The sequence below is a fragment of the Seriola dumerili genome, unplaced genomic scaffold (genome assembly GCF_002260705.1).
Source record: "Seriola dumerili isolate Sdu_G_001 unplaced genomic scaffold, Sdu_1.0 BDQW01000645.1, whole genome shotgun sequence".
NCBI lineage: Eukaryota > Metazoa > Chordata > Actinopteri > Carangiformes > Carangidae > Seriola > Seriola dumerili.
Window position 1 is genome coordinate 2866478 of NW_019174900.1, and position 26452 is coordinate 2892929.

Consider the following 26452-nt stretch of genomic DNA (forward strand, 5'->3'; position numbering starts at 1 on the left):
TCTTCACATACAAAAACTAAACCAGCGTATTTTTACACTGTTGCTCTAGAAACTGATGAAATGAATGAATGTGTTCTGATTGGCCACTCTGATGTCATAACACTTCTGTTATGACATCTTGTTGTTATAAACGCATAACAAAACACAAATACTGCATTCTACACAGTCACCATGACTACTATAACATGATCAGCTGATCCTAGAGGTGTGCAAGATAATTAACCTAAATATCAAATACTGGTTGACGTTTGTCAGACTGCTCTAGCTCGCTCAGTGGTTCTTGCTGTACAGTAGATTATAAAAATGCAGTATGATATTATATATAATAAAACCACATTAGTCCAGACAGTGTTGGTATCATGTGCAATGACGTGTTGTGTATGGACACAGTTAGTAGGCTATTGGTTACTGAGAGAAAAATTGTCAGATGGTTCAAACATAAATAATCACAATGTTCACAAAAACAATGACATGTGCAATGACATCATTAACAGTAGAAAATGATTGACAGCTGCAGCAGCGAGGTTGGTATGTGCATGTCTGTGTGTTAATAATATGATCCTGGAGACTCTTGATTATGTAATAAAATGCATTATATAGAATTGCATTCAGCAGTGACATAATTAACTTTGAATCCGTGTACCAAATGAGTCAGTTTTACTCGTTCTAGGCTCAGTATATATTTATACATATTTATGATTCGAGGGAGCAGAGAGTCCATGTTGTGTTTCTGTTATTGCTCAGTGGGGACGACCTCCAGGATGATCTGTAGGGTTCTGTTGAAGGAGTCTGAGGACAGAGAAAAGAACATATGATGACATCAATGATGACACCTAATAAGACCACCAACATGTGGTAATAACAAATATTCCAAAATGTTTCTACTAATATCTCAGTAACCCTGAGGCGTAGAAGAAAAATATCTGAGATTTCGAATATCATGTACCTTTTTTCCAGGATTGATTGATTAATTGATTGATTGATTGATTGATTGATTATGTATTATTTACAGAGCTTTTTTTCTCGAGACAATGGAATAATTATCCTGTTATCTTGAGAAAACAAAGCTCTGTTATCTGTTATCTAATGATTGCTCTTTTGATTAAGTTATCATCATATAAATTGTGAGAAAATGCTGAAAAATTCCCATCACATATGACACTTTCCAATGTATAAACACCAAAATATTCAGATTGCCATTATACAAAGCAGAGGAAAGTATAAATATTTGAAAGTAAAGTAGTGTGAACATTTGAATATGTGAAACATTTGAATATTTGAAACATTAAATATCTATTTTTTAATTTTACCTCTAATAATTACTTCATTGTTAAACTAGTTGAGAACAAATTTTCTGTCTGTGCTTTAGTAAGTTTATCAAATAATTAATGATTCACAACTGATCAGTCGTCTCTAATTTCATATGTGCAGATGAATTAGTTACCTAAAGCCCTCTGGAGCCACTTTGGTTTGTGATCAAAGTAGATGAAGATGTAGTATGCAGGGATGCCAGTGAGGGAAATAACAAATCCAATCCCTGTGTTCACTGGGTCCGAGTACAGAGACAGGAAGACCATGAAGAAACACGTGAGGCAGAATATGACTGGGATGAAGAGCGGGACCTGTGGACAAGTCAGGAGTGATATCTGTTACTATTCATATACTGTATGTAGTGGATTCAGAATGTATTCAGACCCATTCTTTTTTGCACACTTAATTATGTTGTATATTTAATTTTAAATTGATTTGGATGTCATCCTACACTGAGATGTGTCGAGATCAGAGTCCACCTGTGTCAAGTCAATTTTTGTATATAAGGTCCTGCAATTCACAATGTATGTCTGGACAAAAACATCAAGTCATGAAGTTCAAGGAACTCTCTGTAGACCTCTGCAATAATATTGGAGTGAGGTACAGATCAAGGAAAAGTTTGGTATTTTATCAACCTCCAGATAAGATCAGGGCCATGTCTAAAGCTTTGTGTGTTCCCAGGAATAATTGTGAAATGGAAGAAGTTTTGAACCAGGACTCTTCCTAGAGTTGGCCATCAAACCAGGGTTCAACTTATGGGGGGGTTGGGGGAGTCTGACCCCCCGAATTAGGATTTGTACCTCCCCCAAAAGAAATAAACACAACAGTTTAGGGGGGTTTGAAACATTTATTAACATTGGAAACATTCATTTATCCTACTTACCTGTAATTGTAAATGTTACAATATATTTCCCATATTGATGCCTGGAAGAATCTTGTGCTACGATTTCAGTCACCCCTAAAGTGGACCATACCATTTCTTATTCTTGATTTAGCTGAGTGTCTCCTCTGCCTGCCTCACTCCATCAGTGGCTTTGTCCTCAAATCTCTGCTTCAATTTCTTACCTTCAGAGTTTCTGAATTAGATTGTGTCAAGTATCTATGGATGAACGCTAATGTTAGCTAGTTTCTAACTTTAGCCTTAAATTACATTTTAGCCAACTAATGTTATCTAGTTTCTGACTTCAGCCTTAAGTTACAGTTTAACTAACCGATGTTAGCTAGCTGATAGCACTCCCTTACATTTCCAGTGTTAGCTTGTAATCTCATTACCAATATGAAATGTCATATATGATCTAATGTTAGCAAACACTGGTGCTCAGTTATGAGCAGTGAGGCATGGAGGAGTAGTTGTTGTAGAGATACGTTTTGACATCTATGTAGAGTTTATTATTTCATGTTAATGGTGCTTCGTGTGGCTGTGGTGATTTGTTGAGTCTTTTGCCTTTTTTACTGGACCACAACAGCGGCGGCCAGCCCTCTAATTTTGAATGTCACTGACTGACTGAGTGATCAAATTTCTACCAATGGTCAGCCAAATGCCACAAGAGAGTAAATATTGTACTTTCTACTCCACAACATTTATGTTAAACCTTTCCTTTAACAAGCAAGAGACAATAGGACTGTAACACTTCAGTTCACTGAAGCACATGCCTGCACTGTACTGGGTTCCCTTTTGCCCACAGAAAAAGTTGACATCCTTGATTGTCATTGTATAATTCACACTCTGCATCCAACCAAACTGAGTCTTGGTAAGGGAGTTTACCACAAACCCAACAGTGACTCTAACAGAGCTTCAGAAGTACTCTGCAGAGAGGAGAAAACCTGCCAGAAAGACAGTACAGACTCTGTACTGTACTAATGCAATTAGTAAAATCAGTCACACCATGAAAAGCTAATAAATAAACCACAATTCATTCATAATACTGTGAATACACACCTGTAGTTTCGCACACATCAGTTTTCTGGGTCGTGTGAAATCGTTAAGAATAATAAACCAGTCTGCACACGACCAATGTGTGCGTCTTGTTTATATATGCATATGTGTGTGTGGTCAGAACTGAGGGAAGGATGAATGCAGCCAAATACAGAGAGGTCCTCGAAGAAAACCTGTTCCAGAGTGCACACAAACTGAGACTAACTCAGGTGACAGTTCACCTTTCAGCACGACAGTGACCCGATGCAAACAGCCAAGACAACGGTGGAGTGGCTTCAGAACAAGTCTCCCAGACTCAAAGGCCATAGAACACCTGTGGAGAGACCTGAAGATGACAGTTCACAAGCGCTTCTCCTCCGATATGACAGAGCCTGAGAGGATCTGACAGGAAGACTGCTTAAATCCATGTGTGCAAGGTTCTAGAGACTCACCAAGAAGTGTTGAAGCTATAATTGTTGCCAAGGGGGGGTTCAATTACTGAATTAAGGGACTGAATACTTTCGTAAATTCAATGTGACATTTTACAAAACAACAATGTGAAAAAGTGAAGGGTCTGAATAATTCATGATGCTTGTACATAGAAATGGATGTTTGACTTTCTTATAAACAGTGAACAGTGAAGGTGAGTAAGTTGTAGGTGTCTGACCTTAAAGGGGCGGGGCAGGTCAGGCTTTGTGTAGCGGAGGTAGATTAAACCCAGCACCACCAAACCAATGAACAGCCACCGCAAGAAGCTCATGAAGTTCAGCAGGCTGTAGATGTCTCCCACAAACAGCTGGAGCATGGTCATAGGGTACTGCACACACACACACACACACACACACACATGTAAAAAGCTTTGTAGCTTATATGGTAGCTGCTGTGGTTATGGAAATATTCTCAGAAAATTGTCTTGTTTGTGACCGGCTGGGAGATGTCCATTAAAGTCCATTATCAGGACAGCAGGTAACCATAGAAACAACATCAGTGCTTCACGCTACATTATCAGTGAAATGACAATTTTGAACATGTAATATGGTCAGAACTGCTTGTTTCAGCATTAGTGTTTGTTTGAATTGATGGTATCAGGGATAATTGGTTATTGGCTAATGAACAGTTACTGATTATTGTCATTATCACTGTTACTGCAGTAAACTGACCAGTATGAGAACAGCAGCCAGTGGAGTGTTCCTGCGGACATGGATCATTGACAGAACCTCAGGGAGCTGTCCTTCACGTGATGCCACATAGAACATTCTTATGAACACACACACACAGACAAACACACACAGACACACAACGATAAAAAAATAAAAATGTTGTTAATATTGAACTGAATGAGTGTATGACTAAAACAAGTTCACTTTAAATGTATTTGTCTTTTCATTTGTGTATTTTATATTTGTATCTGTGTGTTGTTACTTGTAATGTTTTTTGTGTCATGTTACCTGCCTTGGGGATACAGATATAAATGAGCTTTTTTGCTACAATCTGGCATGTTTACATTGTGTATTTTATACTGATGAATATTAACATGCATTGTCCCTGAATGTGGCTTTTAGTGTAAAGCGCTCTGAATGGTCGATAAGTCTAGAATAGTGCTCTGTAAGTGCAGTTATCTACCAATAGAAACCTGCACACTGTGTGGACACGAACTCCAAACAGAGGCAGTGATGTAGTGCAAAATCTACTCCTCCAAACTGACTGAACCACTGTACACACTTCAACTTCTCAAAGTTTGGCTTTTTCACCTCAACTGTATGTGAAAAAGATACTCTACTGTACATTTAAACACATTTTAGTGAGAGAGCTTGCAGACAGTAAAATAAATACCTGAATAAACACCTAAAATAAGTACAGCAATTACTTTGTCATGGTTATTTTAATGCACATAGCTGTGAGATGAAGGCCAGCAAAGAGGAAGCATCTGTACCTTGACAGGGCAAAGAGGCAGCCATTCATGGAGCCATAGCAGGACAAGGCCACAAACACTGGAACAGCTACTGAGAAGTTCCCCATCAACTTCTCTGCAAACGTCTGTGACAGGTACAAACACAGGGAGAGAAAGCAAAGTGTTAGTTGATGTTGGATTCAAAGTGTGGATTCAAAATATGTGACCATTACACGTCAACAGTGTATCTGTTATTCAGTGATTTCCAGTAATGATGTAACATTATTAACTAGATCTTCGGCTTATCAGCTGAGGAACTCCTACAGACCAACATCAATCTCCGGTCTTAATCCTCCGGTCCATGATCTTGTTCATTGTCTGTGTTTGATAGTTAACAAGCACAATCCTAGGGCAGGATAACTGTCAGCTTCATCCACATTTCCTTTCAAATGTCACACTGATCATTTCTGACATAAAGCATAAAACATAAAGTGTAAACTGACATAGCTACATGAATAGACAGTGTCATGTCTTAAAATATGAAATTTTAACAAATTTACTTGCAGACCACTGGTGGTCCACAGGCCACACTTTGAGAAAACCACAAACTGTCATTTATATATTTACAAACTAGAATCACCTCCTGGTGGTTGTCTGCCTCCTCCACTCAGACTAGTTTCAGGTTACATCCCTGTTTATCCAGAGTCAGAGAAAATATCAACCATTCGTGTGAAAATTTTTCATAATTGCTGCATGAAGTCTTGAGTTTTGGCTAAGTGTTTTGTGAGGTCACACTGACCTTGATCTTTGACCTTTGACCACCAAAATCTAATCAGTTCATCCTTGAATTGAAGTGAACGTTTGCACCAAATTTGAAGAAATTCTCTCAAGGCATTACTGAGAGATAAGGCCTGATTCATAAGGCCAAAATCATGATTTGTGAGGTCACCATGAACCTGACCTTTGACCTTAGCCACCAAAATCTAATCAGTTCAACCTTGACTCCTAGTGAATGTTTGTGGCAAATTTGAAGAAGTTCTGTCAAGGCATTACTGAGATATGACGTCCACGAGAATAGGATGCGTTGGAGCACATTCATTAGTGAACTTTTTGAGCATTAGTCAGTGTAATTGTGAACTTTGGAGGCAGATGACGCAGTGAGCCTGATTCTGTCCAGTGTCCAGGTGGGCAAACCACATCCTGGCTCCAGCACACACACACACACACACACACACACACACCCACACACACACACACACTCACTGAAATCTACTTCATTTTTTTTATTTCAGTTTTGAAAGGGAAGTCATTTTTATTTCCCAGAATGTTAGATAAATAAGGGAAGTGAATGAATCAGACTTTCCAGCTATCAGTTTACTCAACTGTTGTTGTCTGTCTTGTTTTATTAACTGTAGTTTGATAGATTTTTAGCTGTGACAGAACTGCTGGTAATAATTGTCATAAAAGGAAGTAGGAACAAACACATCATGCAGTGATCGTGGGAAGCCATATCCTAACATCTTTATCAAATCATCTTTATCAAATCATGATAATAATCTGCTATTTTCAGGCACAGTATGATCACTAAACGTAAACTAAGGGGTGACTCCATAAACAAAATGTAAAGGACCTGCCACCAGTTAGACTTTCATAGACCAACTGCACAAAGCTACCTGTAAGTTATCTTAATTTTCATCTATCAGTCAGAGTCTTCAATATACCTTCAATATATAGGCTGACCTCCTCGAGACAAGTTCTAGACATGAGTTAAACTCTGTAATTAGGTTTGAGACTTAAAGCCCTCTGTCTGCGAGAAAGGAAGAACAGAGTGTAATTCCTTTATCCCAGCACAGATAAATGCTCTTAACACCTTTCTTAAGGCGCTCCAATCACTCATCTTGCATAGGGCAATAAAACTAACTGCATTAGAAAAGATCAGAGATCTCTTAGTGAATGAATCTGCCCTCGCTACAGGCTTACAGTAGCACTGATAGCAGTCCTTAGTCTTAAGCAATGGCGGCTGTTATTAGGGGATGTCTGTGATGTGATTATCACCAACAGGGCTGGGCTAGAGCAATCAGATTAACAGCTGCTGGGAAGCCAAGCTGTCGGAGACACCTCGCTAATAATGACATGTTAAGTGCAGGACGGCAACCACGGTGCTCACATTAGGAGTAAACGTCACAAATAGCACAGCAGTGAGACTTACCTAAATGTGTTACAGTAGCACACACACCTCTCCACTGCAGGAGCACCAAGGCCAACCTCAAGTGTGAAGAACTCACCATCAGAAATCTGTTTACAGCTCATTGGTGGTTAGTTTCAAATGTAAAAATGAATAACTCAATAACAAAAGAGACTAAATGTACAGTCAGCATTTTTGGATTGTTGTTGTTTCTTTTTGTTTACTGACTTTACATTTTTCCCCCAAGACAATTTAACTTCTTCTAAGATTCACACTGTGTTTTGCAGTCAGACTTTTGGCCAACAGAAGCTACAGACCAGGGGGATTTCACAGCCTGACACTGTGGATGTACAGACAACTATCAATGAATCCTTTTGATACTGAAGAAAACTTTTAAAGATAATGGTTCTGGAGCCATAGAGGGCATAAATCCAAGGTTTTAAGTGCCTTATTTTACTCCTTGTAGTGTTATGACTGAGTATAAGAACAACTATTTGGAGTTGTTCAAAAGTTCTATAGAAAATGACTTGATTCTGTGGTTAAGGAGAAGAAAAGGAGAAGAAATGTGCACCAATCCCAGGGAAACAAAACTAGGGGGATCACTTTTGCACTTATTTCTCCCTTCTGTGGTTTTGTTCTTTGTTCTTTCTTTTACCACATGCTCCAAGTAACTTCGAAAAAGAAGTTCTCTGCTCTGTTGTGAGGAAGTTTCCCGGCTTCCAACATCAAGTACCGCAGGTTCTGACCGGCTACAGCGAGATTTCGTCAGTGTGAAAGGGTACAATTAGCATTCACTCCCAGCGGAAAAGACTGTGCAGTAATCCCGGGTATGTATCCGTGATGTAAAGATGACACCTTGGTGAACACGCTAGCTTTTGTTGTAAAAAGCTGACCAATTAAAAACTCATGCAAAACAGTGGAGCAACACAACCCCCGATATGAGTGCTTCAACTTCTGTAAGTTTTGACATGATACAGATCATGTAGCAGCCCAGATAGATTCTCCACAATTCTACTGCACAGTTCACTTTACTGAAACCATGAGTACAAAAGCATAATTTATTCAAATGTATTGGCATCGTATACAACAAAATAGTGGTGACTCTCAGACAATTGAACTTCACAATTTCTTCAAAGGTTGTCTGTTCCTTAATTATTTATATTCCTTTGGTCCTTGGTCCACCAATCAAAAGAAAGAAAAGGGTTTTATTAAAAATTAAATTAAAAAAGAAATTTCTCACCACAGCAACAGCATCTGAGGCCAAGAGCTCCTCTGGTGACATCACCGTGTAATACGCCACATTGGTCAGCACATAACAGGAAGTCACAATCCCCATGGAGATACAGATAGCTAATGGCACAGTCCTGAGGACAGGAGGGATAATAACAGAAGTATCACACTGTCATTCACTTCACATATGTCTCACTCACCTTCATTTCCTCTCTATTATGGCCTTTTCTCTTTTTCTGTCTCTTCTCTGTGTAGCAGGAGAAGGAGGCCACTCTGTTGCTGGTGATTATTTAATACACCTAGTATGAGTACACTGAATTTCAGGAGCATGTATGATAAGTTGTCAAATTAAAACTGCGATTCAAATATTAACAGCCAAAACAAATAAGTGAAGGTTGGAAATTACCTGTAATATTTTATCTTACAATATTACAGTCATTCATAATTATTTCCATTTGCAGTGTCTGGATTGCTGTTACTGTTGATGATATTTTCCACTTCCAGAGACAGATCTAGGTGAGTAAAGGAATGAAGTTTGATGCTGCACTCGTATCATATCTTCTAGACTAATAAGTGAACAGCTCGAAATGCTAACGTTGGTTATGTAGCAATAACAAAAACTTACATATAGCACCTTTAAGATTTCTTAGTTCTCCAGGTGTTTTAGCATATTGTTGCCACTGAGGATGCTTGTTAAACAAACAAAAAAAAAAACAGAATAAAACGGGTATTCTCTGTTTTCTTGCTGTCAACAAATCTCATGAAAAGACAAAAAGACCAAAGACCAAAAATCTCTAAACTGTCTGAAATCCCATTGGTTCCTAGTAAACACACAATTCACATGTTTTTGTTTTCTTATTGTCAAAACTAACATTCAAACAGTGTAGTGCATTTGTTGGGACTATTTTCAGCAGCAGATTAATCCACAGACTATTTTCAGAAGCAGGGCAGTGTATGTGGCATTGATTCAAAATAAACAGTGTATGTGTTCATGGTAATGAAGGCCCAGTGCAGTTGTGAGGCTCACTGATGTGTGGAGCTCTATTGCAATGAGGAATAACATATATCAGTCTTTAGATACACAAATAATACATACACAACACAATAGTTGATTTGTATGCACAAGAATTTGTTAACAATAAGAAAATCATTTAAATGACCATTGTTGTTTTTTTTCACTTGAGGACTCAACAAAATTGAGTCTGTTCAGACATAATGAAGTTGATATGGCTGATGTAATAGACAACTTTATCATTCATTTGGAGTGGTGTTTGTGACCAGTCCAACATTCACTCTCTTATAGATCTGTGTTTGGTCTCTAAATGACTGAGAGAGAAGTCGGATTTAGAGCAGATTGTGGAGGACTGTGCACAAGTCTCATTGTGACATTCAGACAGGTGCAACAAATGACTGATGGAGTAACAACTACAGCAGCCACTACGTTGTTTATACATGTGCTGTTTTATTCTGCTGATAATTCTATAATCATTCCTTTCCCCCTTTGAAAAATGGAACGCAGTAACATTTACTCAGAAACAATACATTACTAGTAGAGCCAGCACATGGATCAACTTACCTCTCAGGGTTTTCTACCTCCTCTGTCACAAAGTTCAGGTAGAACCTGGAAAAGGAAACAGCTGTTCTATAACCTCCAACGATTAAAGAATGACAAAATGATCTGTAATAAACTCACACCACGACTGGCATGTAAGTACAGCATGTATGTGTGTGTGTGTGTGTGTGTGTGTGTGTGTGTGTGTGTGTGTGTGTGTGTGTGTGTGTGAGAGGATCATACCTACCACCCAGCGTATGCATACATCCCAGAGTAGAATGCCAGTGGCATACCAGACAGCTTCACATTGTTCAGTTCAAAGGCATTCTCAAAGTTTCTGGTCTCCCCTGCAGACACACACACACACACACACACACACACACACACACACACACACACACAAACACACATTTTTTCTTGTTTACGGTTTGAAGCACCATAATGGTGGGTTATTGCAGCAGTGAAATGATCTTTGCAAAGAGTTCTTACACAACACATGTAATAATGATAATAATAATAGTAATAATAATGGTAATAATAATAATAATAATAATAATAAACAAAAGTAGTTTTAAAAATTAAAGAGATTCATGGAGCAGTATTCTGCCTTAGCTTGGAGAAATAGATTATTCTCCACAGCACTGATTAACTCATACTCATATATAATTAGTTGAGATCACATTTATAAACAGAAGCTGATACAAACAAATAAAACAATCTAATGGGACAATAATGTTGTGCTGCAAGCCATTAAAAGCCAGATTCTCTAAAATGATCATACCTGACAGCCAAATAAATTCATTTTTTTATTTGTTTTATTATTATTTTGTCATTTTAAATAGGCTAACAAATACATTTGGAATATAATGAACAGTACATACACAGTGTTTCCCACACAGACTTTACTTGGGCGTGCTGCCCAAGTATTTTAACAGCCACCAAAGTATATTCCATTAGTATATACGCCCTCACCTTTCTCTGATGGAATCAGGAAATTCATTTTACCCAAAATATTGTGATTAAATCAATATTTCTGTAAAGAATAATCTTATACACAGCATTAACAAAGATGTAGGTCTGTGGGCAATGACATGGGCCTCATCACTTTGATGGCACAGTGAGCTTGTGAAAGGAAAATTAACTGAATAAATAAAAATTCACTCACGTGCCTCTTTGGCCGCATTTCTTTTGGCTGAACATGTTTTCGTTTGCTGTCTTAATCTAATTATATCATTTTTTCCACAGATTATTTTTCAAATATCAAGTCAAAAAAAACAAACAAAAAAAAAAACACGGCCCATTTTTCGGGTACACAGCGGCATGTTCATTCCAAAATACATGTAACCTCTAATTTCATCATGTGTGCATGAGAATAGTCTATTGAATGTCTGTCTGAGGCAATTTAATCCTTGTCCTTAGTAGGTATATGGCATTTCATCCATCCCGGACTCAAAGCCATGCTGCACTCGTCTGCGAGGGTGGTTTGTAAGTCTGCATTGATGCAGACTTGGTGTTGGAGGGCTTTATAACCCACTCCCATAGTTTGGAACAACACTCAATGTGGCGGACCCTCCACACGAACGTGCAAACGGATTGAGGGTGGGTGGATGGGGGGGCCGTATTGGAATTGGGCCCTTTTCTTTGATTGTGTTTTGTTTTCTGACTTGGTAGTTAAATTCGAATTCTATGAAAGAAAGCGGCAACTATGCTGCGTTGGTAGCTACACATGCAGCGAAGTTGTCCTGGCTAAATATACGTACCCATCGACTTCCCATGTGGGTAGATGGAGGGGTGGGTTGGAGGGTTGGATCTATTAAGTATATTATGTGAAGTTAATAGAAATATTCAATAAAACAAAATATTTTGTTAAACGTCACATGTATTTGTTGTTTGTTACATGTAGCAGACCATTTTTGTGCCAGCAGGTAGTACCAGCCATTTTCGCCGGCTACCACCGCAAGTATATTTCAGACCTGTGGGAAACACTGCATACATTATGTATTTATTGTATATGTCTTTGAAATGATTGTCGTCTGCCATCCGAATAAGGGAAAAAAATAAGTTATTCAAGTTATTCATTTTTCAGACAAGGGCCTGAAAAATGAACGTGGGAAAAAACCTCCAAAAGCCCCTGGATGCTGCTCTGTCCTGGGGCTCTTGTTAACTTTTAGATAGTGTTGGAGACCACATGCTCTTAGTTCTACAGACAATAGAACTCACTGCCCCACAGTTCCTCACTGTTCACACCTGGGGACAACCCTCCCCAGAGGACCTAACTGACTAGTCAGTGTTAGTCAGTGTGTGACATGTGACCCCCCAGAGTGTCACCAGGCAAAACCCGATCACCTTCTTCGTTCTGTCTCGTCTCTCCTTGGCTTGCTCAGGAGCAGCAACTCCTTTTCCCTCTCGGTTCTTCACAGAGCGACAAGCCCAGCCCAGCCCAGGTCACCACTGCCACCTGGGAGACATTCAGCTCTCTTGTGGGCCTGCTCACAGAGACAGCAGCACTCTTTCTCACTCTGCTCTTCAACAGCAGCAACATGAGTGGACAAGTTTACTTCAGCAGCTACGACACAAATTCTGCCGGCTGGTTTTCAGAGCAACCACAGCCACAGCGGTGTTAGCAGCTGAGATGAACAAGGAGGAAGCCAGCAGCCTCCTCTGCGACACAGAAGCCACACAGCCAGACAGGACTTCACTCCACCGGGAAGCAACACAAACTCACTGGACTTTACAACAACACTGGACAGGACCTCTTTCTTTTGCTCCAAGGACTGGGTAACATTAACTTGGCCTAATCTCATCTAGCACAGCACAGCTAAGCATTAGTCTTAGTTAAGTCTTAACCTTTGTTACTATACATGTTGGTTAATGTCTTGTTGTTGAAATGTTTGCTTAGGTTGTCACATAGTTCATTCGAGTACTTTTATGTTGCATGAAGCTAACCTCCTCCCTCTAACCTGGTACCATTAGATCACATGAGCTAGGCTAACAAAGAAACACACACTAGGTGGTCTCGGCTGACATTTTGAGTAGTTTCTTTGTTTACCACCATCTTGTGTAGTCTTCCTTGTTCAAGCCATGTGGTCACAGCAACCATTTTGAATTGGCCATCTTGCCTGTGTCCCCACAAACATACCCCCATACACACACACACACACGCACACACACGCACACACACACACACACACACACATCTGTATATAATAGATTAGACACTGTGTTTTACTCTGCTCCATTGTAAATAAATGCCTTTAAGTATAACTACTGGTGTGTTTAATGTTGCACAAGTGTGAATATTACCAACTTTAACTTACTGTTGAAATGGCAATTGGGTTATAGTTATTAAGTTAATTATTAATTAGAGTTCCAGATTAATAGTAATGATTTGAGACTGAACCAACATCGGCTATCCTTGCGTTTTTAGGCTGGTGCCCCCGAGGACTTTTAATTCATTTTAAAATTATCATTAAATATTAATATTTTTAATATTAATATTTTCTTAATTTATGATAAACAACCGAAGGTTCAACATATGGTGACCAACTTGTGAGGCAGAGCTTAGACCCAACAATAGAAAACAGTTTACAGCTGAAATGGAAACCCACCAATGTGATACGTATTGTAATGCTTTAAACACAAATAGCCAGATATTTAAGTGAGATCAGTAGCTGAGGGAAAGACAGTGAAGCCGTATGCTAAACTGGTTCACATCCCTCTGAGCACTTGCTGTGAGGACATTGTGAAATGCTCACACTGTTGCTTGCTGTGAACAGCTGTGTATCGAGGCCTGTGAGGCGTCAGGGTCATATTTACTCTACGTGTTGTTGTGTGAGACAATTGTTGCAGCCGCTCTGTGTGAAGTCTGGAATGAAACACTAAATGTCGCCCGCACTCCAGTGTAGTTTTAATACTGGCTATTAGGGATGATGATGATGATGATGATGATGATGATGATGATGATGATGATGATGATGATGATGATGATGATGGCTTACCTTTAAAGAGCTGGTACAGCCCAGGCACTATGATGAAAGCAATGGCCAACAGCTTACTGAAGGTGAGGAAGATTTGAATCCTGGCCGTCCATGTCACACTCATACTGTTCAGGTACATGACAGACGCTGGAGACAGAAATATAGTCATTAACTTACAGATTCAAATAATTCCAGTTCTGTAAATTTAGTTGAATATTTTTTGTCTGATCACTTGACTGTGATGTAAGCAGCAGGATATAATCAATTTAGTCCATCAAAACAATATGCAGAGAGCTATCTTTTAGCACCATAAACAACTGCTTCAACCAGCCATTGAAAACATCAAAAATTACATATGAATATGGTTTAATTAAATTGTCTGTGAAGGACAAGAACAGACTAAACGTAGTAAAGCATAGTAAAAGTGTGCTCCAAGATTATTGGAGTTCAGCAGAGGGACTCTCCTGTTGGGAGAAACAACAAAGCAAAAAAGAAAGATCAGCCAAACAGACCACATTCTCTCGTCCGAATTCTCTCTAATGCCTTCGGGTCGACGTCATAATGTGCCCTTGATGAGAACTAATCTTTACTACAAGTCCTTTATCCCTTCTGCTATTAGGCTGCTCAACACAGACAATACTCATTTTAAATGATTGTTATTTTAGAGGAATTCATTGCATATATTCTATTTATTGCTTTTATGTTTTACTTATTGTAACTGTCACATGCCTTTTAATGTTTCCTGTGACATTTTAACTACTTAACTTAACTACTTTTAACTATTTAACTCTGGTTGGTTGGTTATCTGTTGAGACTGAACGATGGACTGGGAAGTTACAAATGAATTGCCCATGGGATGGGGGATAAATCAAGTTGTCTGAACTGAACTGAACTGAACTGTCTGTTACTATAGGCAGGCAACTGCTTAGGGCCCCAGGCTTTTAGGGGGGCCCCAAGGTTTGACAGACTTTACTCCACAGCAATGTCTCAAAATACCCTTAAACAACCAATGGAGGATTTGCAAGGACATCTGAGTGGGAGACCTCCCTAAAGGAGCCCCATTTAGAATACACACGATGGTGATTGGTGATTGGTTGTTAGGTACGTCCATTCAGCTGTTTGGCTGGTGATTGGTTGACTGAACAAGCTGCCGCTCTGTCTTGCCCACTGAACACATCAGTCCAGAGCCACATCAAAACTCATTCACTTCTTATTTATTTTAGATTCTGTTTCTGTTGTCATTTTATTTCTTAATACACTTTCCTCTTGTGCTGCTACTCTTTTATGCTGCGGTGTCAAATTTGAATTTCCTCTACAGGGATCAATAAAGATACATCTTATCTTATCTTATCTTATCTTATCTTAAGGTCTGTTCAAAAAGTTGCTGGATATGTCACTAAATGCTTTTATGAAAAAAAGTAGCTAAAGTGTTTTAACAGTCACTAAATCTAGTGAGAAAATCACCAAGTTGCCAACACTGTTCAGTAGGAAACCTCCCTAAAGGAGCTTTCTGGATTGATGAACACTGACCTTGTAATGTGGGTTATTTACAATGTGACAACGTTGAAGTTATTTAGTTATTTATTTAGGTTTATATCTATTTTTTGAAAATTACAAGGTTTGTTACATACTTTGTGTAATGCAAATCCTATTAACATGAACATTTGGAATAAGAAAAAAGTTAAGATGCATGTTTAATTGGTGTCAGGTTATTTATTACATACTGCTGATGAATGGTGATTGGAGGGGCCCCCTGCCAATTTTATGCCTAGTGCCCCAGCTGAGTCTAGAAACGCCACTGACTATTGGAGTGTTTGATTTTGGCTTTTTTCCCAGTGAAACCCAGCTCACTGTTGGCTGTATTATTATTATAATATTATTATTAGAAAAAGATTGTCCTGGGTCTTGTCATGTGACATCATCCCCTTCTCCCTCCTCTGCCTCTAACTGCACAGTTTCACTCCTGTTATCATGTGCACTTACGTCTCCTGTCATTCACAGAGCAGGTTACAACAGGTCAACAAGGATATAACCATCCTGGCAGCGGATGTGTTAATTTAAGGGCAGTCCGTGTACGTACTGATGCCAATGGCGGTGGCCAGTTTGACAGCCATGGGGGGGATGTGACAGGGCATGAACAGAGGCTCCAGGATGTACTGACCAAAGGCCAGAGAGATGACGGCCATCCCTGCAGGCCTGCAGGATACACACACACACACACACACACACACACACACACACACAGCCACAGTTTTTTACAGACATATAACACAGCGCATTAAATGTATATTAAAGTTCCAAGAATGAATAGTTTTGTTGTAAATGTAAATGAGAGGTGTGTCTCAAAGAGATTAATACATATACAATTATCAGTCAGAGCTGCAGCTCTGTGAGTGTCTTTCAGCTCATTGTGTTGGTTTTATGGCCCCACTTTCATGGTGCACCACCTGCACAGCAGACAGACACAGTCAGAGACCAGCTGGCTTCAGGGCCAGAGGTTTTTCTCAGGAATTGTTGGTACTAAACACAGAGCAAAGAGTGACGACAACTGTCACTGAGTGTTTAAAAATCTTCTGGGGATATTTGTTGAACCCAGTTTTCAGCCTGGATACTCAGCAGCAACCTCTGTAGACTTCAGCCCAACACAACCCCACTCTGATCATCCACTTCACTTGTCATATATCTTCACGGAAGAGTAAAATCAACTAGTTCATGTTCATAGTTCACTGAATTTCTGTATCTCAAATTGAAATGGCCGAAAGGTTTCTATTTGTTTACAGTTTGCTGTTGTGAAATAATGAGTAAAGTTATGCGGATGGTTAATATCTACATTCCAATACATATGGCGCCTGGTTATGTGGTGGGGGGTCTGGGGTCCTCCCCCAGCAAAGAAAACATTGTGATTTAAAACAGATTTCCTGCATTTTGACATCACCTGACCTCCTGGATCAAGTCAAGAAACAGCTCCCTGAAACAGTCCACATTAGTTAGACTGAGGTTCTGTGAAAAGCAAGCATGCATTAAGAACAGTTTATAACTGGTGGATCAGGACAGGAAGTGATTATTAGAAGAATAATGGCTATTTCATATTTGTTATGTTCATTTAAAAAATCATGTATCTAGAATAGTAGCAGATTACAGGCTACTAGATCATCTTCAAGATCAAACAAGAGCTAAGAAATGATATAAATGAATCAGCCTCACAACACATCACTCAATGTTAAACACTCACAAGGTCATCTTCAAAGTCTAACAACTGTAACAAACTGTAACAAAGTACAAACGGGCTCGCAACAATTATCTAATGCACCTGTTTAATTTTACTCACAGGTTCTAGTAGCAGCTAAGCTCCACTAGCTGCTGTAGTTTTAACGTTATACAGGAATCAATAATCATAACTTCAACAGCAGATAATTTAACCTGCATTATCTCATATCAAGGACTATTGTAATGCAGACAAACTATGCACAGAAAACCTGTTCAACATATATAATTACATTTGTACATAAAGGAGTTAGTGGCTCTTAAGCTACCTCTTATTGAAGAGAGACCAGAGCGTGCTGTATGTGAACCAAAAAATGTTAAATTATATCTCCAGATTACAGTATTAAGGTAAAACACATTCATGATTTTGTGAAGTCATTCTACCATAAAAACTGTTACTGAATCATGAGAAAGTTTCAGAGCAACAGAGACACAGAGCATCGCCGTAACTATAGTAACTCACTCACACACCTGTGTGCGTGCACACGGCGTGAGAGGAGAGACACTGACGCCTCTGAGCATGAATGGGAATAAATGACAATACAACAGATTTGTGGATATTTCTCACTTTCCTGTCTGTCTTTCCACACAGAGACTTTATCAGTTATGAATTTGTTTTTTATGCTCCGCTGCATCCAGACTGGACTCCAGTTTAGGTTCACATAATGATAACAAGCCTGACCTGGTCAGACCTCAAACCAACCAGGGGCCTCATGAGACGAAAAAAAAAAAAATTAAGCTCATGTCTCGTGAGGCCCCATGGTTGGTTGGAGGCCCTGCATGGGCTCAAACCCAGGTAAGCCCATGCATTAAGGCACCACTGCATACCAGTAACCTACAGTATAAAGCTGGTGGTCAACACTGGTTTGGTGTGGAGAAATTGTCTCAAATATCACTTATATAAATACAAATACCTCTCACTGACAAACATGAGACCACAGACCTCATCTGATAAGATTTTTGCTTTTAGATGTTTTATTACACAACAGTCATAGATTCTGTCACTGTGTTAGGTATGGATGGAATTATAATGAAATGAATTATTCCCCATTTTGCTGGGGACCCCTAGGAACCTTCTCAAGGATCTCTTGGCCCCACTTTGAGAACCACTGGTCTAAAGGATTATTCATAAAGACCCATATGCTATTACATGTACTGGGAGATTTGAAAAATACAAGTGTGGAGATGGAGCTCAGCTGTGGCAGGGTGTGATTTGGACCCCCGGTTCCCACTGTGAAACACAGTTTTTCTTTCTCTCTTCTTTTGGTGGTTGGTGTGTTACCGCGAGTTAATGATGCTCATGTTCATTAGTTGCAAATGAATACGTTCAGTTCAAAGGTCACCAAAAACATTAATGTGTTCTTTTGGTGCAATCAGGCACAGCTGTATGTTTGTGTGTGTGTGTGTGTGTGTGTGTGTGTGTGTGTGTGTGTGTGTGTGTGTGTGTGTGTGTGTGTGTGTGTTTAATATGTTATGGGCAGGTTGAATACATAATCACATCCTCATGTGGTGGACTGTGTCTATGATTCTTATTGAGGCCCAGCGCTTCAATAAGAATCAAATAAGGTTGACTGGTCCCACAGGCTCATCTTATAGCTCATCAGTATTTCTCTCTTCATTTCCCACGGCAGCCGCTGAGCTGCTGCAGCCAAACAAATTTCTCTTTGTCTCTTTTGTTCTTGTTTTCATTCTCTGTCTCTGTCTCTGTTCATTTCCCATGGTTTCCATTCAGTCCCTGTAGCCTGAGGCCAGCATAAAATTGGGCAGCTCAGGATAGCCACTAGACTGTTTATACTGCTTCGCCTTGGCTGTGTACACACACAGCTGCGCATGGAGCGTTTTCTCCCCTCACTGCTTTAAACTAAACGCAGTATTCCACAAGGTCACGGCCAGAGAGTGCCTGTATTTGCCTGGTGTGATGTCAGTGATCGGAAATCAAATCATCTTTAATCATTAACTGTATTATGGGTAAACTGCTTGGGCTGTGTTTATGTCAAAGCAATTAATGCTACATTTTGCCCATTGAAATGTAATTGATTTAAGTAGAATCACTATAAAAAGTGGTTTTGTCCCCTGGCGGTGAATCAGTCCACATGGAGATTTCTGGTAGAGTTAAAGGGGCTGTATGTAAGTTTTCTCCGCTGCCGAACATTATTTCTCGTCAGCAGCAGGTGGTGGTCAAGCCATCGTTGTCTTTATAGTACAAGAGGTTATAATACGTCCTCTGAGCAGCTACGTCTTCAGGACAAACTGGAGGTTACAGCGAGTCTCTATTGGAAGATGGTGATGAGATCAGTCAGGGTTAGCTGGTTAGCATGCTAACTTCAGTAGAAGAAAAGACGTGATAGAAACAAAAGTTAAAATTGGTGTTTGTTTCCACCTCTGGAGACAGCTGTTGGTGAGTAAAGGAATGAAGTTTGATGCTGAACTCACGTTTCTTCTAGACTGGTAAGTGAACAGCTGCTAATGCTAATGTTAGCTATGTAGCGATAGCAAAACTTACAAATAGCTCCTTTAACACTTTTCAGGCTTCAACTTTAAAGCAGCATTCATTGATATTTTTGGCTGCTTTGGGGCAGTGCAACAAGCAGTGGACACATTGATATCTTATCACCTTATAAAGTAGTTATTGCTAAAATGTAAGTAAACAATCTATTCACACATCCAGCAGACACAGAACAACAATAGCAATGAAGTCAAATTCCCTCTCTTTTTGTGTTTGTGTGTTTGGTCTCCACCAGCTCCTTAGGGAAATATTTGAATGTTCACCAGCTGCTCTGTGTGTGTGTGTGTGTGTGTGTGTGTGTGTGTGTGTGTGTGTGTGTGTGTGTGTGTGTGTGTGTGCGTGTGCGTGTGTGTGTGTGTGTGTGTGTGTCTGCTGTTTGCTGAGACTGAACCAAAGCAAGTTTCAGGCCGTAAAGACCAAAACAATGAGTTGAAAGATGCTAAGTTGCTCCTTAGAACTGAGGGGAAACCTCAGATGTGGTGATGACTCTGTATGGGTTGATCACTGTAAGCAACACATTTCGCATCACACATAGTGATTTGACCCATTGTTAATATAAAAACATTGATGAGTGCAGCTTTAAGTTAGTAAGTCATTACCTTATAGCAATAAGATCTGCCCACAGCCTTATGAAAGCCATCTGAGGTCCAAAGGCTTCCATTATGTATGTGTAGTGTCCACCAGACTTCTTAATACACGTCCCCAGCTCAGCGTAGGACAGGGCTCCTGCAGTGACAGAGGTGACACATTAGCTTTGGCTCTGAAACAAGCAGGGGGGCACAGAGTAGTCCCAGGGCTGTAAAACCATCTCAGCCTCGTCTGTAGAAATGTACAGTCCCTCCCTGGGCCCCATGATCACTAAAATATATTACTGGGGCAGCCTTTTAGTGTCTCAACCCATAACTCAAGACAGAAAGATTTAGGTGGATGGATTTTAATTACAAGGTTAGGGAATAGGAATTAAAGGAAGCAGGAAAGGGGTTAAGGAAGAGTATTCAAGGATAATGTGCTTGGACCTTTCATTACAGTTTAAACTGAAGGATTTAAGTTTACTGCAACAACATATGCTGTGATACACAGACATGCACTTCAGCACTCCCTCCTGCAACACCAGTATTTCTACCATGACTCCTAGAAATTACATTTATATATTACTATATTATCTTCTCCCAATTATGTAGTGGTGTCAAAAGTAATTCTCTTCAGTGGCAAAGTTTCTTTAGTGCCACATACAGTATATGAACTGCACAGTACTGCAGTGTGTGTGTGTCTTACATCCTGACCCCCACCTGTGGTTTGATTAAAGCTAAAGGTGAAAAGGTGAAAGGTGGTTTTGGTTAAATGTTAATAAGCACATTGTGTCTCAAGTCATTTTTTCTGTATTAAAGGAGACCACACTCTTTCCCCAACCTTCACCAAGTTTAATAACATGTAGTCAGCAAATGTTGTACTGCAAGAAAACAAATGAAATACGTGGTCAGCGATGTTCAGTATCATTAGTTCAGCAGTTTACCAGATACATTCACTGGCAACTGTGTGAAGAGAAAATGTAAGCCGGTTGTCATTGAGCTGATTATGTCACATTAATAATTATAACAACTGCTCATCTGATTGACTTCAAACTTGGCGGGTGTGTTGTTGAGGACCCAAGAAAGTGCTGTGTCGACTGTGAACCTTTTTTGGATGAGCAGTTCCCAGCAAAGCTTCCAACATTTCTTCTCTACATGTTACTTGACGTGACAGTAAAATAGATACCCCAAGTACTTATTTACTGTGTTCTACCTACACCCTAAGAATAGGGTGAGTGTGTGTGTTGGGTTTTTTTTTCTCAACCACTCAAATATTATAACAATAAAAAAAAGCTCTAGGTTGGGCTGTGGTCGAAAAGTCAAAATAAGTCTTTTTACCCCCTACGAAGACCCAGTGGATTTGTTTTATTTTATTTTTGATGGACATTTTAGGAGTTGTAGCGAGCTAACCATTTCACGTCGGACTGCTTTCTCAACGAGGGCCAGTACAATGCGGGATTCGCTACATTCTGAAGATAAAGCATGGATCAGCACCGACTGTCCGAGACCCAACTTCAAACTTGGGAGCTGTAAGTTTCACCATTTTATGTTGCTTTACTGTATGTACACGAGAGCCTGTTGCATGTGTTGTTAGCATGGCAGCTAATGTGGCTAACGTTTTGCCTCGTCCACACAGCCGGGTATTGCCGGGTACAGATTGTATGCAATTCTTCTGCTTGGTATCGCTGTGTGACGTTGATTAGAGCCACCCTGCTAACTTTATAGGCGTTTAGCTGTCTGTAAAGTCAAGCCGGTAAAATTCAGACTAAACAGGCTTTGCAGCGATTAGCATAGGTGTCTGGGCTTGTTTGTTAGTGGTGTGAAAGTTAGTATTGAGAGTCATGCCTTATGATGTCCGTTTTAACGTTTATATCATGTTTACAGATACAGAGTCTGTGGGGAATATCTAGATAAGCACAGAGTTACAGGGAACATGTGAAAGGGGATAGTCTGTAATACACATATTTTGCATTTTGCACATATAGTGAGCTATTTGCAGTATTTACAAGCTATTGACAACCCAGTTTACACATAATTGAGTGCATTTGATGTTATCATTTTTGCACTGCTTGCAGCTGTTGCCATAACTACACATTTGAGGAGATGTTGGTGTAACCTCTGTTTCCTCTGTTCAGGCCAGCACATCAAGTGCATCTATACAGCTTCCTGCAACAAGGGATGTTGCATGCCAGACTGACCCACTGTAGGCACACAGTTATCCTTGAGGACTCTTCAGCCTCACATCAGAAGTACAGGTCTGTAGCGTCTGAAGTGCATCTACTTTTGATAAACCTAACAGTCATTTATCAGTCTTGGAATGCTGTGCAGGTAAATGAAGCTGTGGTTACTTAGAACTTGTGAGAGTGTGTAGGCTAAGGTTTCTGTCAACATTAACATCTTTGATTTTCTCTTTACTGTACCTCCAGACTCTACCTGGCTGCCATGTACTACAATGAAAATGCTGACCGACCACAAGCCCAAACAAAAGAAGGTGAACCACTGTTCAAGGTCCAATTTCCAAAGGCCATGAAGGGAGAATGCAGAGCTACACCAGTTAAGACTGAGCCGACATTCTATAAGTGTTATATTATTTTATTTTTCAACCAAAAAATGTTTTGTACACATTGTATTAAGTATTACACGTATAATGTTATAACAGCTCCACCAACAACAAAATACAGTAAAGAAAATGTCAGGAGGTAGTTAGAAACAGACTTTCAGTAAACAACAAAAAAGTGAAAAATGTAAACAAAATCTTTCATTTCTAAAGAAATGACTCCTCTGAATTCATATATTATATGCACAGTATCTGCTGATAGAAAACTTTACAAATCAAAGAGCAGCTAAACTGATTTATTTGTGGGTGTGTTACTCCATTTGCGGTGTGTTATTACCATTGTAAAATTATGTGCACTGAAGTAAAACAAGACTGCCTAACATCTTTTATTTAGATTGAAACTATGTTTTTACAAAGAAGCAAAACGTACTGGTGTATTCCTCTCAACCGTAAAGTACCGCAGTCAGCGCGGTACATGTTGCAGGCATTCTGGAGGGAGTACACATTGAGGCAGAGCGGCTCCAACCCAGGACGGTCTACCATACATGGTAATTCTTCCTCGATCTCCCATAGCCGTCTGGTAACCTACAGTGAATTACAAATGGTAAATGATATGGTTTATTATAAATGTAATTGAAACAAATTACTGATTAGTTTGTCTAGTGAGAATGCTACCTGTGGTATCTCCTAGCAGCAGATATTCTCAGCTTCGTTTTGCAGAGTTTAGTCTTTGACTAAAGATTAATGTTGCTATCAGACATGTTTATGCTGATTTACAGCTTTCATTGTAATGCACAAAATAGATTTACTACATAAAGGAAGATGTTATGATGAGCATCTGCTCAAAACATGGACAAAAATTAATAAAAATCAAAATGATTTACTTTGTCAGCATCTATTAAAATATCTGACTAGTCTTGACATTGAACACCTGTAGCAGTCCACATACAACAAACATTTTCATAGACTGTAAAAGTATATCTAAGGAGGCATGACAGATAACTACATTACACAATTCACAATAGTGCTTATTTACCAAAAGAGCTCCCAGTAATGACGAGACAGTAACAGTTAGCATTAGCTACCTAGCTACATGTTAATAACTGTGTGCCAGCACACATCAACAAACTGAAAATGTAAAGTCAGAATACACAAAATTGGTTACCAACCATTCAGAAACGTCCTGCTGCAGTTGTAGAGTTTGAACTTCTTCAGCAGCCTCTCCCTCTGGGTCAGATTCTGGATAAAAGTCGCGTGGTTGAACCAAATCACTACCGACGTCAGGTCGCCGGTCACGGTCACCGTAAACATTAGAGCATGGTGCCAGAAGCCCAAGCCGCATCCCCTTCCGGAGAGGGGCGTGGTCAGGCACAGCTCATTTGCATTTAAAGCAACAGACACAGAAACAGCCTGTTCTGAACAGGGCTGAAACAGAGGGGTTTACAGGCATGCTGAAATATAGGATCGGAGTGGATTTTTTAGCAAGAAGCCTCAAAGACATGTTTTGGGGACGTCTGAGACTTATTTAAACTTGTTGAAAAGGAGCATAATATGTCCCCTTTAAATTGTGGGAAATCATTTCTCCTTTCCTTTCATAAAGGAAGGTCCAGTGTTTCCTATGCTAAAGGAGATAAGATAGGAAGCATTGAAGCTCCTTTCCTCATCATTTAGAGAAGTGAGCCAGCTGTGATCATGCTGCTGCTCAGAGACTTCAGCTCAGTTCATTCAGTTTGAAGCTTCCTAAGAAAAAAAGACTTTTTGACCACAGCCCAGGATTCTGTTTATGTAGCACTTTTTTAGTCTATCGACCACTCCGACCACACTTTAGTGTATGTCTCATTCACCCAGTTATACACTGATGTTGCAGCATCAGGAGCAGTGAGGGGTTCAGTGACTCTCTGAAGGAGGCGGGGAGCAAAACATTATTATTTTGAAAATGTAGTAGTAAGACTTCCTGGATCTCATTTTAGGCAGCATGGAAAAGACATTGCATAAGAAGTATTGTAAGATAGGAGGAAGTAAGAGACCGTGGCACACAAATAAACTGATCCAGATCACAGAGTAAACAAGTGTTACACACCTGCAGGACCATGAGTTTCATAACACACAACACCTGAGTGTTAGACCCACATAATGTGACTCAGATCTGTCACTTATACTACAGTCTGTGTCCGTGAAGTGATATTTGACAAATATATTAATATATACAGTATAATGATTTGTTAAACTTCTCTTACTCTTGGCTGCAACTGAGCACACTGCAAAATAATTCTTCTAATCAATGGGTTGAATGTTTTTTTTAACATTTTACATAATATAAGGTTACACTCCTTTGACCATGAGGAGTTAGAGTGCAGGCCTCAGGGTGGAGGTGACACACAATTACATCACCATTGACAATGATTTCCTGCCAGTGCTGATATTTACGTTTAGCAGCAAAGCAGGTCACACATGGATCTTACACTTAGCTAAAGGTAAATCACTTCAGCCACGCAGGATATTAAGTTTTTAATTTTAGGTTTGTAGCTGAACAAACTTAAACTTACTAATACAATACTGTGTCATTACTAAAAACATAGGTTATTAGTAAGCATATATATATATATATATATATATACTGTATATATATATATACATATATACAAATGTATACACACACATATAAGTATATATATAAGAACCCTCTTGTGGGACACTGGACACTTGTTGTGTTGTAACATTGCTATACATTATACTGTATTAATGTGTATTCTTTTCACCCTTTGTTATTCAGTAATAAGTAATTATTTAACTTGTATACAGACGCTAAATGCATTTTGTAATGTCCACCTCCAGCATCTCTCAGAGTAAAAAGATCAAAGTTTCATCCCTCCAACACTTGTGAACTAACTCACCAAAGAGTGACAGGACGCCGCAGGCAATCCACACTATCAGGGACATTCCTATACTGCCTGAGTGTTTCAGGATGCCCTTTGGAGAGATGAAGATCCCGGCCCCAATGATGGTCCCAATGATGATGGAGATCCCTCGGAGCAGGGTCACCTTCTTCCCCAGTCCCACCTTCCTGTCGTCCTCATCTTGCAGTTTCCCAGTGGGATCTGATTGAGTCCCATTCTGGGAAAATTTGTGTCGATTTCCATCTTTGTGAGTAGATGTGGACCTTTTGGTCATCTTTTAAAACACTGCTTAACACACACACACTCACTTTATTTATTGGACTATGGACTGTAGTGGTCCAGCTTCACCCACTCTGTGATATATATATGCAGGCAAAGTTGCAAAAGTAGGAGTAACACTAAATTCCACGGAGGAAACCTCCTCACTCTCTCTCTCTCTCTCTCTCTCTCTTACTCTCTCTCTCTCTATCTCTCTCTCACTCTCTCTCTTATTGTCATTCATGCTTTGCTCACCACTCGCTCTCTCTGTACAGCCCCCACTGCCTGCTCCGTACCTCTCTGACTTCACCAAACTTTTTTTCTCTTGTTCCTCTATCTC

General features: G+C 39.6%; 1 protein-coding gene across 1 annotated transcript; it reads right to left on the bottom strand.

Annotated features, from left to right (window-relative positions):
• On the bottom strand, nucleotides 1-26452 carry slc7a11 (solute carrier family 7 member 11). The gene is made up of 12 exons (XM_022765084.1): nucleotides 25852-26452; nucleotides 20431-20557; nucleotides 16142-16257; nucleotides 14083-14208; nucleotides 10332-10431; nucleotides 10109-10153; nucleotides 8543-8666; nucleotides 5160-5263; nucleotides 4387-4483; nucleotides 3894-4043; nucleotides 1445-1622; nucleotides 1-789 (listed from the first exon to the last, which is right to left on the bottom strand). Exons 1-12 carry the CDS (start codon nucleotides 26126-26128, stop codon nucleotides 734-736), a joined length of 1500 nt encoding a protein of 499 aa, XP_022620805.1. The 5' UTR covers nucleotides 26129-26452; the 3' UTR covers nucleotides 1-733.

Bases quoted from the DNA above. Each gene is read 5' to 3' on its own strand.
- slc7a11 (XM_022765084.1), bottom strand. From the start codon at position 26,128: ATGACCAAAAGGTCCACATCTACTCACAAAGATGGAAATCGACACAAA. The intron at 16,258-20,430 runs GTAATGACTTAC...TGTATCCTGCAG, and splicing joins GCAGATCTTATTGCTATAAG to GCCTGCAGGGATGGCCGTCA. The intron at 14,209-16,141 runs GTACGTACACGG...TTCTGTCTCCAG, and splicing joins GGCCACCGCCATTGGCATCA to CGTCTGTCATGTACCTGAAC.